The sequence below is a fragment of the Ruditapes philippinarum genome, unplaced genomic scaffold (genome assembly GCF_026571515.1).
Source record: "Ruditapes philippinarum isolate M1 unplaced genomic scaffold, ASM2657151v2 ctg613_1_1_1_1, whole genome shotgun sequence".
NCBI lineage: Eukaryota > Metazoa > Mollusca > Bivalvia > Venerida > Veneridae > Ruditapes > Ruditapes philippinarum.
Window position 1 is genome coordinate 103,029 of NW_026856642.1, and position 19,063 is coordinate 122,091.

A 19,063-nucleotide genomic window follows, 5' to 3' on the forward strand; every position below is an offset into this window, starting at 1 on the left:
AAGTTTGTTTTATTTTACCAATATTTTTAAGTTTTTCTAGATAGCTCAGGATTGAATTTATGGTTATATGTGTTTATTTGTTAAAGTTTTGCCAAAACTTGCTGGGGAAAAAAAACAACAACAACAAAAAAACTTGTGAGCCAATATTAAGGCAATTTTAAGCAACACTTGTTATGTTGCTCAATCCCAGCATGCAATTCAGATAAACTGTACTCTGTGTAGTTTTATTTCTGAAAGGGAATGTTCTATTTAAGTAAGTTTGATGTAATGACTCGTGTATAAGTCGGGTTACTTTGTCTTTAAATTAGTGAGTAATTTAGAACCCCTGACTTATAAGTGATCTGTCTTACATGTGAATAAATTTGGCATAACAACTGAGGCATCATGGTTTGGAAGTAATTTCAAATCTTACAAAACAGAAACAAAACATGTCCTTTAGAACAAAAGTCACTCTTGTTTTTGCAAACATGTTATCTGGAGTTGCAAAAGGCATATTTTCTTTGAACCCAAGTTATCTCCCCTTCAACACCCTTAACTTTCTAACATTGTTCACTGTAGGATTGACAATGCTTTATCAAATAAACACGTATCATACTTATTTATTACGAATATTGACAAAGTGCAGGAGTTTCAGACGTGTAATGTTAAAATTTTTATAGTTTTGATAAAAAGTTGAGAGATTTTATAATATATTTAATATCTTGACCAATTCAAAATAACATATAAAGGACAAGAAGCAAAACATATCTTTATTATTATAATAATGAAAATGATAATACTAATAATGATGATGATAATGATAATAATTATAGTAATATGTTTTATTTTGCCATGTGTGAAGAAACAATAGTGCTGAATTATTTCATGTTTACATTTATTATTATGTTATTTTATTGTTAACTTATTTTAAAAGAAAAAGATCGGCATGTGTTATGGCTATGTTTTATATGTAACGCCAGTTAAAGGCTTCCCCATCATACATTGGAGTAAAATATTTTTTCCCCATTATTTGTATACTTATTTATGTTTATCATGTACATATGATCTATTTCTGATGTTAAATTACAAGAAAAATTAGCCGTACGTTTATATTAACGAAAATTACCGTATGAAAATAGAAACAAAAAATTGCCCGTAAGTTTATATTAACGAAAATTACTGTATGAAAATAGAAACAAAAATTGCTGAATGAATATTTTAACAAATATTGCTGTAGAAAATAGAAATAAAAACTGCCATATCACAATAGAAACAAAAAATTTCCATATGATAATATAAACAAAAATTTTCCCTTTAATTATATTTATAAAAATTGGGTTTGTTAGCATAAAACAAACATGATACGTTAAGAATTTCATGAATTGTGAATATTTGAACATTTCTTGACATGTCGTACACTCATTGAAACTTAAAATATTTAACACTTTGTTAACTTTAAATGGTGTTTAGCTCGTTAAGATCAACTAAAATGATACATATGTACATGTATAATTACAGTTGTATGATGGGGTGGTTTTTATAGTTGCTTCATATAATAAATATCCCTTACTATCTTTCTAGGTATAACTCTACTTTCATGTGGCTTCACAGATTTAACTTTATCCTGTCCTATTTTGTTTTTATCGTTTTTATCTTGTTTACACTTCTTTAATTACCTAATTAATTATCTTTAATTCTGATTTTTTGTCCATTTTTCTTGAGTTGTGCACTTTACTAAGGTTGTGAGAATTAAAGAAATTGATGTAAAAATGGAAGTTTTTTTGTTTGTTTTTTTTAAACCATATTTTGTTTTATGAATAGACCTCTGTTTAGCTTGTTAGGTTATGTTACATTGAATTTGAGTAAGTAAAATCTGTTGTTGTTTTGTTTTTTGTTGCAGCTGTTGCTTTTAAAGCAGCACGCTTCCAGATTCATGCTAATTTTCATGAAAATTTGAAAATGTATTAAACAGTATAATATTGTGAAGTTACCAAAAGAATGCAATTTACACATTATCAATGGCACTTACAACCCATGTAAATTACCATAAAGAGGTCAAAATATTCAGAAATGGCCCTTACTGCATTAGTAATGCAGTAGAAAAATAATTTTAAATGGTGAAAAAATAGGTCAATAATTACATATAACATGTCAATTATTACTGAAATTTTGAATCTTTATACTTTTCCTAAAGTCATAGTACATTTTTCTCAGGTTTGATTTTATCAAAATATTTTTGCTCATCTGGAGGCGTGCAGCTTTAAAAATAAAAAAATCAGTTTGATTACTAATATAAACATTATTGAGGTGTTAAAGTACAAATGAAAATTTTTGTATATATATACAACTGTGTGCATTGTTAGTTTTGAGAATAGAAATTAAGATTTATATATCAGAAATTGTCAACTAAAATTTAGAGAAAAAATGTCTATGAAATTAAGAGAAAAGGGGGCTTTGAAATTAAGAGAAACAGTTTTTTTGAAATTAAGAGAAAAGGGGCTTTGAAATGAAGTTAAAAAGGGGGTTGAATTAAGAGAAAAAGTGGAAAATATTAGATTTTTTTTTTTGAAATTTAGAGAAAAGGGGCTTTGAAATTTAGAGAAAAAGTGGAAAATAAGAGTAAAAGTTTTTTTAAATTTAGAGAAAACAAATTTGAAGTTTAAGAGCAAAAGGTTTTTATTTCACACCAAATGAGAATTACTGCAATACTTAGTTTATTAAACTATTTTTTTAAGTTAGGGTTTTTGATATGTTATTGTATAGATGGGAGGTATCTAAATCAGTTTTATAAATTCAGGTCATTTTTGTTTAAGAGTACATTAAAGATATTGTTATTTGATGGCAGATGAAATTATAAGTTTTACAGACTGTAGTTAATTTTAATATACAGTGTCAATATACAGTGTCCTCCAAAAGATTTTGTCACAATTTTTTGATATTTTGATATTTTCTTTCGGTGTTTTCAGCATGATGAAATTTTATTATGTTAAATAATCATTCTTTTTTTAAGCTTCAAAGATTGATTAGCTAAATTAAAATAAACCTTTGCTAAAATTGTATTGTTTAATTTAAGATTTCATGATTGCTTATAATTATATAAATTTATATATTAATATATATATTATTTATAAATGTTATGAATGAAAAATAAAAAGAATTGTGGTTGAATAAAACTTTTGGAGGGAACTATCCGAACTAGGAACTGTTTTAGATAGTCATTGCAACTTTGTTAAACCCAATCCTTCGTGACTTATCATAATTCTGTGAATTCACATAATTTTGTGGACATGAATTTTCATGGTTTTGTCACAAAAAAAACATTTATGTCGGTACTTAAATTCATGGACTATTAATTTTTTCCAAAAAGGTAAAATGTAAATAATGTGGTGCAAAATAATCTTAAATTTGTGGATTGACCTATCCACAAAAATTAGTGCCCCACGAATAATAATGATTTTGCAGTAATTAAACTTGTGAGAAAAAAGGCCATGCTATATGTTTGTGCACAATCGTTAACTAGAAAAATCCATGCTCTGTTTTGTTTCTGCACTTTTTGTACACGAGGAAAACCAGTGTCTTGTTATGTTTTGATGGTGAATGAATGAATGTTTTAAATGTATGATGAAAATATTATTTATATTTCATTGAAGTAAAAATCTGTGTTTCTCATAAATATCATGATGGGCTTTGTGAATTTTTTTTTTCTCTGGTGATAATAAGATAATGTTTGTTATCGTATTATTATCGTTATTGTATTATATTATCTCTTTATACATGTGTAAACAATGTCTGGACTATGAACCAAATAAATGTAAATATACTATGTTGTTTTTTGTTGTTTTCTATTTTATTTTAAATGAATTGAAAAGTCGGTACTTAAGTACATGTGTACTTGCCAATGAAAGCAATGTCCGTACTTAAGTACTTGCCGTTAAGATTGTGAATTTGTACTTAGATAAGCAAGTAAATAACTTGAGAAATACTCCATACTTTGATTTGAGTTTGGTTTTGAGAGCAGAGCAAAGTGTTGTTGCAGTTATTGGTGACTATTTAGTGCTGCCGGGTGACTATTTAGTGCCGCAGTTGGCTATTTAGTGCGCCAAGCTGCCAACACATCACATACTGTTAAAGTATCTAATTTGTTTACAGTTAGATTTCTTTGAGTAAAGAAACTAAAAAGGCTTTTAGAATTTTAATAATAAACTGTTTGAAAGCAGTAAATTTGAAGATGTGATTTTGCATTTTATTTTCATGAAAGTTTCATCAGTGCATTTTGGTGTACTTAAATGAATTCAACAAAACATGCAGCAGTGAGGGGCAAAAAAATCCAGGTAAATAATTACAACCCATGCTTGAAATCCTGACTAAATTGTTTCTTCTTGCTGATAAGTATTTTATTTATACTCACAAAATAATTACATGTAACTACTGCCTTACGGTTTTTAGGTAAAAATAAAATAAACTAAATGCAGGAAAAAAAAATGATAAACAATGGACTGACCCAAAATTTGCAAAAAGCAGAAATATTCATTGTTATAGTATTTTTATATTGATTTCCCTGTAAATCAACAATGGACTAACCCAAAATTAGAGCAAATTAGGAAAAGTCCATTATCTGATACTGAAATCCCTTATTTAAAAAATGGACTGACCCAGGAAAAGTCCATTTTTTAAAATTTTCATGTTTAAGATCCCTTATATCAACAATGGACTAACCCAAAATTTAAGGAAAAGATCCCTTATTTAAACAATGGACTGACCCAGGGAAAGTCCATTTTTTTTAAATTTTCATGTTTAAAATCCCTTATATCAATAATGGATTAACCCAAAATTTAAGGAAAAGATCCCTTATTTAAACAATGGACTGACCCAGGGAAAGTCCATTTTTATTAAATTTTCATGTTTAAGACCCCTATATCAACAATGGACTAACCCAAAATTTAAGGAAAAGATCCCTTTTTTAAACAATGGACTGACCCAGGGAAAGTCCATTTTTATTAAATTTTCATGTTTAAGACCCCTATATCAATAATGGACTAACCCAAAATTTAAGGAAAAGATCCCTTATTTAAACAATGGACTGACCCAGGGAAGTCCATTTTTTAAAAATTTTCATGTTTAAGATCCCTTATATCAACAATGGACTAATCCAGAATTTAGGACAAGTCCATTATTTTAGCATTTTCTTAGTGACATCCCTTAAATCAACAATGGACTAACCCAAAATTAGAGCAGGAAAAATCCATTATTTGATACTGAAATCCCTTATTTTTACAATGGACTGACCCAAAGGTAAGCAGGAAAAGTCCATTTTTGTAGCATTTTTCATATTTGAGATCAATGGGACACAATATAAAGGGATAAGCAACTGCAGATAAGCTCTTCATCACCTTTTCTTCCAATCAGACTCACACACAAAGCCATTTTGTAAACTTTATGTCCCAATTTCAACAAATTAAACCAGGGTAATGGATAAAACAAACAAGTGACAAGTAATTTTTAGGAATATTTACATTTATTTGGTTTTTATAATCCAGCAAGTATTTTGTTTTTTTACATGTGTATAAAGAGATATAATACATTAATGATATGATCAATATTGACATAAAAATAATGACGAGAAAGAAAAACACAAACATCCTGACTTAAACAAATCAGTTTATAACAAAGCACTGGTAAAACCTTACTCTCAAATTTCAACATAAATACATTTTATGTGATTAGAGCTCATAATCAGTAATGATTTGTTTGTTTTTTTCTAAATCAATGATTTTTCACCTGAACTTTGAAAAAAAATTTTTTTAATGTTTTGTCAGTTTACTGACCGGTAGCAATGAAAGCCAGGACAGACTGTTAAAGGGTAAATCTATATGCCCTACCCCCAGTGTGTGTGTGGGGGGGGGGGGGTAATAAAATTTTCAAAATTTATGTATTAAGTTCTCCAAGATTTTTTATTTGTACATGTAATATGAAGTTAAAGACTTCTGAAACCTGCTAATTTGTTACCTAGTAATACAGAAAAATTAGTGTGGTACTTAAAGGGAGACAATTCTCTTATAATAATTGCAGCAATTTAATATCAAATATTTACTTCCCTAAAATAAATAATGGACCATTCCGAAATAAAACATATTACACTTAGTCAGTGGTACAAGTTTTTAAGACCAAATATGCGTATTTTGCGTTAAAACAAGGAAAGTTTTACAACTAAAATCATAATAAGATCAATAAATCAAAATAAAATTTTCAAACACTAATGATTATGAGCCCTAAAACACATTGAAAAACATAAAAAACAAAAATACTATTTCAAATATCTATTTATCACAGCACAATTTTTAGCAAGGCTAATATTTGATACTATAGTAACCAATTTTTTTTTTTTCTACTTTTATTAACCTTATCAATTTTACAATTTAACAAAATTTGACTTACAAAAAAATCTGTTCAGTCTGATTGGACCTGGCCTGACCTTGACCTTTGATTGGACCTGACCTTGACCTGACCCCTTAGCATGCATTACCTCCCCTGGCAGCCATTTTGAGGGCCATTCCTACCAAAAATATTATAATTAGGGCTAAAATTTGATACTGTTCATTTGTTTGCTTGGTTTTTATGCCGATTTAAACACAATTCTTAGTCATAAATGCACTATCGATCCAATTGCCTCTTTGTCCAACGATCTGGCTTTCCAGGATAGCTAGATGAAACAAAAATTTCACACAATTCAATCATCTTGTGTACATTACACAGATAAAAACTTTTTTCCGTATTTGTGCTATAATATTTATTTTCTGACAAATTTCACAAAAAGAATCTGTTTACTTTGTTAATTTTCATATTTTGTTTAATACATTAAAATAATAACACTCTCAAAACATGGCTGCCACATTAGTCAAGAGATCTAGATATTGAACAAAATCAAGAACTATCTATACTGTTTTATTTTTTACATTTTGTTAAGGCCAAAAAAAGAGAGAACCAAACAGAAAAAAGAAACAATTTTGTTTCTGGTCTCCTAACCGAAAAATAGGATATGTAGGCGGGAATTTTTCATTAATAAATAAATTTAAATATAGTTCAATAATTAAACATTTAGTGTAAAGAAATATTTCAAAAAAGCAAATTAATCAATTAATTAATTAATTAATATATGCAATATATTTAATTACTAAACTATGTCCTGCCTACCTACCTAATTAATTAATTAATCACTATATCAATCAATTAATTCAGCAAGGGAGAGGTTTTTTAGTAAATCAATTCACAGCTCATAATCAATTAAACATAACCTTGATCAAGTTATTTAATAAAACTATACGGACAAACATATTTAAACATGTTAACATTAAATCATATAGTTGCCAAATCTCTGGCAGGAATATATTTCCATCTACTTCTTATCTATAAAATATTACATTAATAAACATTTTTAAACAAGCAAACAAACAAATTTTGAAAACAACAATTACATAATAAATTTATCTAACCCTTGACCTGCGGGAACTGGAAACTGATTTACCCTTTACCCTTAAACCAGGGCAGCCTGCGCATCCGTGCAGTCTGACCAGGGTTGCTCAATTTTTGTGTATTTTTCATACTGAAATCCCTAAATCTTCAAATGTACAGTTCCAGTTTTTCTAAATCATGGCAATTCAATTACACCAAAGCCGCAGGTTAAAGGTTCACAGTTTAAAGAAACAATTTTTTTTAATTAATAATAACATAATAATTATTATAACATGATGAAAAAGAATTTTGTTTTTGTTAACATAAATAGATTTTCTCTGATTTATATGTATATCATTGAACACTTTAATAATCTAGAAATAAATATATGAGTGTGATCACCTAATACACTTACAGTGCATGATTTTATCAGTTTTTATCAGATTTTGTGCAGTATTTATTTGGAAGACCAGGAGTCACACCCCCAGAGTGCTTGTTTCTTAAATAAGTTCTTAAGTTTAAACATATTTATTTCAGCTCGATTGCAAAATAAGTTCTTGCAACTTATATTAATCACTTTAGAGTCCACTTCCTGGAACCAACCAGTACCGATGTTATATGAAGAAACATGGTTGTGACTCGTTTAATGTTCGAACCCATGATCCCTAGGTTGAGAGGCAGACACCTTAACCACTAGGCCACCGCTTTGGTTTAAAGTTCTTATATACTGATAGGTTCTTTCATCCATTAACCTGCTGGAACCTGAAGTGAAGTCTTTACAACCAGAACAGAACCAGACCAGCTTGAATATATTTACATCCTGATCCGGTTTTATACCGTTGGTTGTTCAACTCCTGCTCTCTTATCCTAAAATCCCTTAAAATAAAACTTTGAATGGACTGGTCCAAATTCAAAGTCGGGCAAATCCATTACAAAATTATTAGCAGATCTAGGGTTTAGAATTATATATTAAATTTATTTTAACTTTATTTATTACAGAAAAATTTACCAGACTTGGATACATAGCAACTTAGCATCTAAGCTGACTTGAACAAGCAGCGGTTAAAACAAACCCATCTAAAACTCACTTCTTTAACATTGAAGTTAATTTCAAGGGACTATCATTGTTATTAAATCTCTATAGCCTTTAAAAGTAAAGTACAATGCATGTAACTTTTAAAAGTTCGTTAAAAACCCCCAAAAAACAGAACTTTTTATTTATTATTAAAACTTACAAGTTTTTCCAGCATGCAATGAACAGTTATGGTAGACCTACAGTGTTAGTTCCATCTGTTTCAGAATGACAAACACTATAAAACTGTGAACAAAAATTATATATATTTCATACAAGAACACTTTCTTCAAGAGCAAATACTCTTACAAAAATATCACAAAGAAAGTATGACATCTATAAAATGATGTTATGATGCCAATATAAAATTAATGTTTTATTTAGGAACGGTACAATACAGGACTATTATCTAGGAATGGTCCGATATAAGACCATAATCTGAAATGGGTCCAATACAAGATGAACAACTGGGAATGGTCCAATAGCGGACCATAATTTAGAATAAGTCCAATATAGGACTTTTATCTGGGAATGGTCCAATATAAGACCATAATCTAAAATGAGTCCAATATAAGACTAAAATCTGGGAATGGCCCTATACAGGACCAATATTTAGGAAAAGTCCAATACAGGACCATAATGTTGAATGAGTCCAATATAGGACTATTATCTGGGAAATGGTCCAATACAAGACCATTATCTAAGATGTGTCAAATACTGAACAAAATTAATGTAAAACGAACTTTTCTAATATAAATACTAGCCAATAAGGAAAAGTCTGTTTGGCTAACATTACTTGGTATATTGTATTTTATAAAGAATACACAACACAATGATGCAAATACTATGTGTGTTACTATGATAAAATTAATTTAGACATTTCACTGAGTTTATAATATATATTATTAAATCTTCACTTTTTTCATAAACAATCACTTTTTTTTAAAAAGACAAACAAGCAAAAAACATAATTATTTAAACACAAATATTTTACAGATCATAATAAACAAATTGCATTGCATGGCACAATATTTCCTCTTTCTAAATATAGGTGGGTGAGGTATACAAACAATTAGCATATTTATCTCATAGGGGGTGTGTCTAATCTTTACTGACTCCACCCCCTACGAATAAATTTAACAAAAAACACCTCTCTTTCACATCATTATAGTATTAATATGAATTCTAAAATATTATAATTGGTTCATAATTTCTCTTAACTCTAAATATAGAAATTACGTATTTACATATTTTTCTTTAAAAGGAGGCGGTCAACACTAGCCACACCCCCTAAAATTATCTTTCTTCATGATATATGTTACGGCAACAAAACCAAAGATAATATTTGATAAGGAAAACAATGCTCTGTCTAAATATTATCAAAATTATTTTAAGAAATTGATTTTAAAGAAAAAGTAAGAATTACAATCATCGCTTTCATTCCTTTTCTAAATTGCCCTGAACAACTTGATACGTAATACCATGTATAAAATAATTTAGTAAAGCATCATAAACTTAGCTATGTCACTACCAATTTAAAAAATGGCCCTGAATATACCTGTACAAGTTTATAAAATATAAAAATCAAGCATTAACTAGTGTCTAAATGCAGCATCAGGTGGTAATGCTTATTCGCAGTTTCATAAAAATCTGGCCGAAAGATTATTAGAGGCATAGACCAGATGTTAAAATTGAGGTTATTTGGTTGGTTTTTTTTATCACTCCATCAATGGTAACTACTTTCAATCCTTATCAGTTCGTCCACTGCTAGAAGGAATCAAGCTGGCGTTTTTTCACTTCATTTCTTAATTTAGCTTAATATGATATTTAACTTCAGAATACAACTCAAGTTGATGTTTTGTTTTTCAATTAATCCATGTTTAATATTTTACTTAAAATGACATATTACTAAAAAATTTAGCCTAAGTTAGCATTTTACTCATAAATTCAGTCTAAGTTGATATGTAACTCACAAATTAAGCTTCAGTTGATATTATACTCATAAATTTAGCCTATGTTGACAATTTACTCATAAATTTAGACTAAGCTGATATCTTACTCATAAATTCAGCTTTAGTTGATATTTCACTCATAAATTTAGTCCTGGTTAGCATTTTAGTCATAAATTAAGTCTTTAAGTGTATTTTTCACTCATGAACAGGCTCAGTCAAACCGAGTCTGCAACATTTTAAATTTTGGCATTTTCTGTGTTCTTTACAGATTTCTTTTTTCTTCCTTGTAAATATATGAAATACAGGAATAAATATTTACTGCTAATCTTTCATGAGGCAACTGTTTTATATTAATTCTATAATCTCTTTGAAACAGCTTACATATTCCTAAAACTAACTTTAAGTCCAATTGCCTACTCTATTAATGTTATAAATAACCTGTGAAGCAACCTTTGGTAAAATCTCTTTAAAAATATATATATATGTTATATAAAACAAATAGTGCTTATAAAAATGACGAGAGAAAAAAAAAATAACAAAAAGAAAACAACCATTGAAAAATTATTCAAACTTAACAAAGAATCAGAGCTCAACTAATCATTGGCAGGAAATAACATGTAAGTCTTTATACAAGGGCAATAACTCTTATTCAACCAGTCAAAACTCATCCATTTATCATGTCACATAAGTTAAATAACTCTTTGACCAACTAGACACAAATTCTTTCAATATTGAAGCAAGTTAATTCAACACAAGTTCAGTAACTCTTGACCACCCCCAATACTTAGTCCAACTAATTGTACTGTGCGGCGAGATATTGTGCTATTTTCGTGTCTGTGCAAAATCTTGCCTAAAAGCAAGATTCTGCCCCAGAACGAAAATATCTCAGAATCAAACTTTGGCACGTCAATATATTTTGACTACCCCGATACTTTCATTCAGTCAATATTCAAGGTAGGTAACTCAAGTTCATTAACTCTTGGTGAACTCAATAATAATAATACTAAGTTTCCACGAATAGCAGATGTCCAATTTAAAATCCTTGTAGATGTATTGCATGGAACATATTTGACATTTAAAAAGCATTTAAAGCAGCAGGCCTCCAGACTTACGCTAATTTTCATGAACATTTTTAACATATGTGTAAACGTATAATAATGTGTAGTGACCAAAAGGAAGCAATTTACACCTCATTAATTTCACTTACAACTCACGTAAATTACTAAAATGAGGTCAAAATGCACAAAAAAGCCTTTACTATGTTAGTACCACAGTAGAAATAGTCATAATATTGAAAAAATCAATCATTAACCACATATAACATGTCAGTTATTACTTGAATCTTTAATATTTTTACAGTCCTCAAGTGTAAGTAATATTTTAAGCTTCATCTTTTTGAAATATTTTGGCTTATCTGGAGGCATGTAGCTTTAAATCCTATAGCAGCAGGTGTTAATTAAATACTCAAATCAAAACTGTTACTATAGCGATTATTTAACTATAATTTCACAAATAGCGTAAGAAGTCAAAAACATTTAGCGTAACATTTTGAACAAGCTAAATTATTAATATATAATTCACATGAAATAAGACAATTTCTTTTGCGCCTCAAACCACAAAAACAATTTTACAGCAATAGTCTACTGTATGTGTGACAAACAGAAATACTTTTTCATAACTTTGACTGTAACAGTGATGGAGTAACTTAAAAAAAAACATAACAAAAAATAATACAAATAAAATTGTCTTATCTGAGCATTTCAAATATCCGCTGTTAGTGCAATGAACTTTTAACACTTCCAATGATCTTAATAACATACCAAAAAAAACAACTTTATTAATCACAATTTTATGTTTTATGATGAAACATTTCAATGACTGATCAGAACTAACTAAAATGAAGGACTGTAAAATTTTGATTAACAAAATTTCAGCTGTTTGATTCAAAGTTGCTATATATAATCATTTAAACAATTTTCACTAAAACAAATTAAGTTCTCACAAAAATACATTATTTTTTCTCACTTTTTCATAATTTGAGCTTTAATAAAATTAATTGTAACAGTAAGAATTGATACAACATTAAAACCTTCTAACATTCTTAAAACATAGTAAGTTGTTAACCTATAAATCAGTTACATTTATGATTACAGTAATTACTCGTTCATAAGTCTGACAGCTTTATAAGTCGGGGCTGTCTGAACTGTACTTATCAACAGCCTTTAATTAAATTTGAATTCTCCTAAAAAAAAAATTAATATCTTTTTTGATTCCATACTGGTGTCAGAATACATATCTATAAAATATAAGAAAAACAACCTGTTAAAAAGAATAAGTAAATATGGTACATGCACTTATTCTTTTTTATCTAAAAACCTGCCAATCTTTAAAGACACAATTTCAATCAAAGATATGTGAAAATTATAAGAGGTAAAAAATATCTTTATTAAAAACTAAAAGACCAACCTTGGCTTACTAATTTTCTTTCTGAGTTGATGTAAGAACTCTCAAACTTGATTTGTAATCAAAACTACAAGCTAACTTAGACTTTAAAATTAAATATTTTTATGCCACCGCAGCATCTGCGATGCGGTGGCATATAGCGATTCACCTGTGTGTATGTGTGTGTGTGTTTGTTTGTTTGTTTGTGTGTGTGTGTGTTATATAGATTATATAGTGAACTTAAAAAATCTTCTTGTGAAAAACCACTAGTCCAATTTCAGCCAAACTTGGCAGGATTGTTCCTTGGGTGATGGGCTTCCAAAGTTGTTGAAAGAATTTCATTCCATGCAGAAATCTGGTTGCCATGGCAACCAAAAGGAATTATAAGAATAAATTTTAAAAATCTTCTTGTAAAGACCCAAAAGGCCTAGAGCTTAGATATTTTGCATAAGGCATTGTCTGGTAGACCTCTACCAAGATTGTTCAAATTATAGCCCTGGGGTCAAAATCGGCCCCGCCCCGGGGGTCATTGATTTCACAATATGTACATATAGTAAAAACTTAAAATACCTTCTTGTAAAGAACCAAAAGGCCTAGAGCTTAGATATTTTGCATAAGGCATTGTCTGGTAGACCTCTACCCAGATTGTTCAAATTATAGCCCTTGGGTCAAAATCGGCCCCGCCCGTGGGGGTCATTGGTTTTCCCAATATGTATATAGTAAAAATTAAAAAAATATTTCTTCTAGCAATTGACAAATGCTAGAGGTTAGATATTTTTCATTAAACATTGTAAAGTGAACTTCTAGCAAGATTGTTCAAATTATAGCCCTGGGTCAAAATTGCCCCGCCCCGGGGGTCATTGATTTTCAATATATATATATATATATATATATATATATATATATATATATAATATATATATATATATATATATATATATATATATAGTAAAAAATCTTGTCAGAAGGTACAAGGCTTAGAGCTTTAATATTTGTTAAATGATATCATCTATAGGAACTCTACCAAAGTTGTCCAAATTTTGCCTCTAGTGTCAAAATTAGCCCCGCCCCAGGGGTCATAGGTTTTCCTTATATGTATATAGTAAAACTTAAAAAATCATCTTCTTTAAATTTACAAAGACTAGAGTTAAGATACAAATGCATTTTGCATGAATCATTATGTAGTGAGTGAACCTCTAGCAAGATTGTACAAATTATAGCCCTGGGTCAAAATTGGCCCATACCCCCAGGGGTCATTAATTGTTACTATGTACATATAGTAAAAAAATTAAAAAATCCTCTTTTCTGACGGTACACAGGCTTAGAGCTTTGATATTTGGTATATAATATCATCTATGGGTCCTCTACTAAAGTTGTTTTAATTATGCCCCTAGTGTTAAAATTGCCCTGCCCCAGAGGCAATATTTTTCCTTATATGTATAAAGTAAAAACTTGAAAAATCTTCTTCTCTGAATTGAAAAAATCTTCTTCTCTGAATTGACAAAGGCTAGAGTTAAATATATAGCATGAGACTTTGCGAAGTGAACCTTTACCAAGATTGTTCAAATTATAGCCCTGGGTCAAAATTGGTTCCGCCCAGGGGGGTCATATATCATGATTGATTTACATAAAGTTGAAAAATAAAAAATATTTTTGTCTGAAGGTACAAGGCATAGAGCTTTGATGTTTGCTATATAATATCATCTATAGGCCCTCTACCAAAGTTGTTCAAATTTTTCCCCTGGTGTCAAAATTGGCCCTGCCCGGGGGGCAGTGATTCTCATTATGTACACATAGTAAAAACAGAAAATAAAACAAATGTTTTCTGAATGGGAGAAAGCTACAGCTTAGATATTTGACTTGAAATGTTGTTTGGTGGACCTGTATCAAGATTGTTTTGAATTAAACCCTTGGGTCCTTCTTGTCCTTTGATGTACAGCAATGAAATTTTGACCATGTGCACAGTTTTAGTTGTAAAATTGAGCTTTGATATCAGGTGACCAAGATTTTGATGATGTGACCTACTTTCTTGTCCTTTGATGTACAGCTATGAAATTTGAAACATGTGCACAGATTAAGATGTAAAGTGAACTTTGATTTCAGCTGACCTAGATTTTCACAAAGTGTCTTACTGTGTTGTCCTTTTGATGTAGTCATGAAATTTAGGCTGTGTGAAATATGACATTCACCACCAAATTCACTAGACTCGAGTGCATTAATATATTCCTACTCTGATCTTTTATTGAGTTAACAACAGATTAAACCACTAATCTGATAATAAGAATAAGATAGGTCAGGGATCTATGCATTATGACAATCTTCAAAATTGTATAGAAACAAAAAAAATCTGTTCCTACACTACTATTTAGTGTTGTATTAATGCGGTGGCATAGCATTTTTCTCAAATGCAATCTTGTTGTATACTGTATAGATTAAGTAATTTTACTTTCAATACTTCTGACAAACTTGAGGTAATCTTGTTTAGAATAAATAAGTTTTTTTAAACCCTGTGCATGCTGGGAAAATTTTCGTATGATAAAAAAATGATGCCTGCCTATTTCTTTTTCTTGAAATCGAATCTTCTGGTGTATTTTGGTAATAAACCTTTGCCACCCAGTATAGAGCCAGGCCAGCCTGCACTACCATGCAGCCTGACAAGGCTCAATACTTCTGGAAGTTCAAATTTTGTTTATTTCCATAATTAAAATCTCTAAAACCTTTAAAGGGACTCCATTGAGTTTTTTTGACATGAAGAGATTAAAAAAATTTTTTTTCATGATTTTTGTATAAGTAGATGCATGACTGGTCCAATATCTCATGTACAAATTTTCAGATCATTCATTCATTCACTCTGTTTCCTAGAAATAATTAATTTTATTGTGAAAATTGGCCCCAAAAATGAAAACCGTTCGAACGCTTTCCAATCGGCTAAAAATCGCATAAAAATTGATTATTAATTTAATACCATGTATATTTATATATCATCTATTGCTTGATTTCAAATTTAAGTGTACTTAGTTGATTTAAGAAAAAATTTCAAAATTTATTATTTTAGGCTATTGGACCTCAGTGGAGTTCCTTTAAATGGACTGTTCCAAATTTAAAGCTGGGTAAATCCATTACACAAATTTAGCAGGTTAAGGGTGAAGCATATAACAAAATTCAAATTCACCATGATTTATAAAAGAAATTTAAAATTTTTACTGTGATTCTTGAATTCCGGCAAAAAACTAACAATCATCAAGGCAGTATATGTAGGTCTATGGGGAAGCTTTTATAACTCCTGTATATTTCAATGAATTGTAAAATTGTAACAAAACGGCCCTGGACTTAAACACAAATTCAAATTAAGAAATGTAATTGTTTCTTATCTATTTATATGATAAAGACCTGGGGGGAAGAGTCATTGTTTTTGTTTAACCGATTTACCTGTGTGCTTTGATCTTAATGTAAAATCTTGATAAATATTTCTTAAACTGTATCACAAACATTTCAGAAAATACACAAACAAACATAATTAATTTCAAGCATTGAATTCTCTTTGAAATATCCCTACCTCTACAAGTTTTCATTCTGTTAGTGACAGGGTACTTTCTAGCAGGTAGAAGTAAAGAAAATCAGACACCAATATAAAGGCATAAAGCTTTAAAGGGTATCTTTTATCATAAATATAACATAACATCACAGTCACTCAACCTGTTTTCCTTAATTTTCAATTCCTGAAAAAATCAAATTTTCAGATTTTAATATAATTTCACTCAAAAGTTCCATGACTAGAAGAATCATTTTCACATCTATTCAATTGATCCATTAATACAACAAACATATCTTCTTTCCATCAACCAAGAAAAACACACACGCACAAATAAATATCTTAAAATTTCAAAGAAAAATTCAACTTTTTTTATGAATATAAGTATGCATAACAACTATTTATAATTATTAATTTAACTTATTGTTTGTTGACAATATAGATGTCGAGAAATGACAAATTAAACAATGGAGAGATTGTCAGACTATCACATTATGGAAACACGACCAGTCCACGACTGTTTATATTTTTCTCAATTACCTCCCCTCTCACTAGACACCACCATATCCGTATTGTCCACAAAGATTTGTTTTCCCCACATAAGAAACTGCACTTTTCCTGATAGGTAAAGAATGATTTACGCGCATTATTTCAGCTTAGAAATTTTATCACGATAAGCGTAAGTTCATTAATTAAGCGGCCTGTAATGTCACAGCAACACGCGTGATTTACATACACTAAGTTTTATCAACACAACACATGTGACTTATATGTATACACAGTATTGGCTTTGAATATTTACTGCAACATGTGCGATTCACATACGTTTTGTAGTCAACACAACACGCGTGACTTTTATGAATACACAGTATTGGCTTTGAATATTTACTGCAACACGTACGATTCAAATACGTTTTGTAATCAACACAACACATGTGACTTATATGTATAAACACTATTGGCTTTGAATATTTACTGCAACACGTGTGATTCACATACATTTTGTAATCAACACAACACGTGACTTATATGTATACACAGTGTTGACCTGAACACATCTCAACCATATGCATATAACATTGAACAGAAACAACACAGTAACACATGTTGTCTTGAAACTGAAGCTGTATGGGTACTGAACTAGATTCCATTATGGTTTAAAAATAGATTTTTTCTTAAAACAGATCCCATTCATACAGCGTATCTGGCATTTGTTCCATGAATTCATGTATGTCGTAAGTTTGTAAAAATAAAATAAATGTGAGGACATTATAAGTATACTCCTATGTGTGTGTTGTAAGTTAGTAAACAAGTAAATATGAGGACATTTTCAAACATACTCTGTCCGTAGTTTGCCAGTACTTCATATTCTCCAGCCTCTCCAAGCTGAACGTGTTTGCTTCAATTTCGCAAATTCAACCTATGAAAGACATCTTCAAACTTGCTTGAAATCAAGTAATTTCAATTTCCTTTATCACCGGGCTCCTTCATATTAACCATCTACTGTAATCTCCAATCCGTGCCTTTATGAGAGAGGGTACTTATGCTAGCACGGAGTAGTCCGCTGTAAGTGTAACGGTACATGCCCGTTAGCCACACTCAGTCCATTCATATGCGCGTAACTGCTGCTCGAACTTTTACTACTTTCTTTACTACCATCACTTGAGCCACCTTTAGCACTAGAATTAGGACTTGGACAGTTATTACGTTTATATATATCTACAAGAGACTGCCCAGCTGCCCCCGCATGCTCTCTGAACATATTACAATCACAAATCTCCCCAGAACAGTCATTATTTCTGTTATGGGAGCTACAAGAACTAAGATGTGGGTACGTTCCAATATCACTACAAATATCCTGCAATTCTAAATCGTGCCCATTTGAGGCACCGACACCTAACATCGGTAGATTTGCTTCGTCAACGTAATCATTCATAGGCCTTTGCATATCGTCTTCATCGTCTTTATCAATGGAATCAAAATTATCATCGTCATGACTGTGATGATTGTGTGAGGCTCCGGTCGTGTGCTTCACCTCCTCGTACTTCGCACTTTCTTCACTGAAGAAATACGAGCAGTCTCTGAAACTCGGATCTAAGTCCGGTAATAACAGTTCAATGATTTCTTTGAATGTCGGTCTTTGTTTTGGTCTGTATCTCCAACACTTTACCATCAAATCGTATCTGAGAAATAAAATAACAGAATAAAGCTTAAGACAACAGCAAAAGGATCAATTTAAAATTAATTAAGATACAGAAATAATCATAATGTCCTGTTAGTCTTGTGTCTATTATCTGATCTAATCAACCAAGAAAAGTTTTGAAGTAAGATTTCTAGTTATTACTGAAATTTTGCTAAAATGAAACAAACAAAATCATCATAACATGTTATTTTATGCTATCATCATTCCTACATTAGCCTTGCTTTACCAGTATCCCAAACATTGCTTGACTGGTATCACATACATTGCTTTACCAGTATTTCAAGCATTGCTATACCAGTATCACACATTGTTTGACTGCTCTCCCAATACATTGCTTTACCAGTATCACATGCATAGGTATACCCGTATCACAAACATTACTTTACCGGTGTCACAAACATTACTATACCTGTGTCACACATTACTATACCTGT

At 30.1% G+C, this 19,063-nt stretch overlaps 1 protein-coding gene across 1 annotated transcript in view; it reads right to left on the reverse strand.

The window, feature by feature from the left end:
- Positions 1–16,300: 16,300 nt before the first annotated feature.
- LOC132747200 (insulin-like growth factor 1 receptor) overlaps positions 16,301–19,063 on the reverse strand; it is a 29,188-nt gene continuing 26,425 nt past the window's right edge. The window contains exon 20 of the mRNA XM_060736532.1: positions 16,301–18,609. Coding sequence (XP_060592515.1) covers positions 17,973–18,609 — 637 coding nt within the window. The 3' untranslated portion in view covers positions 16,301–17,972. The remainder of the gene's footprint in view (positions 18,610–19,063) is intronic.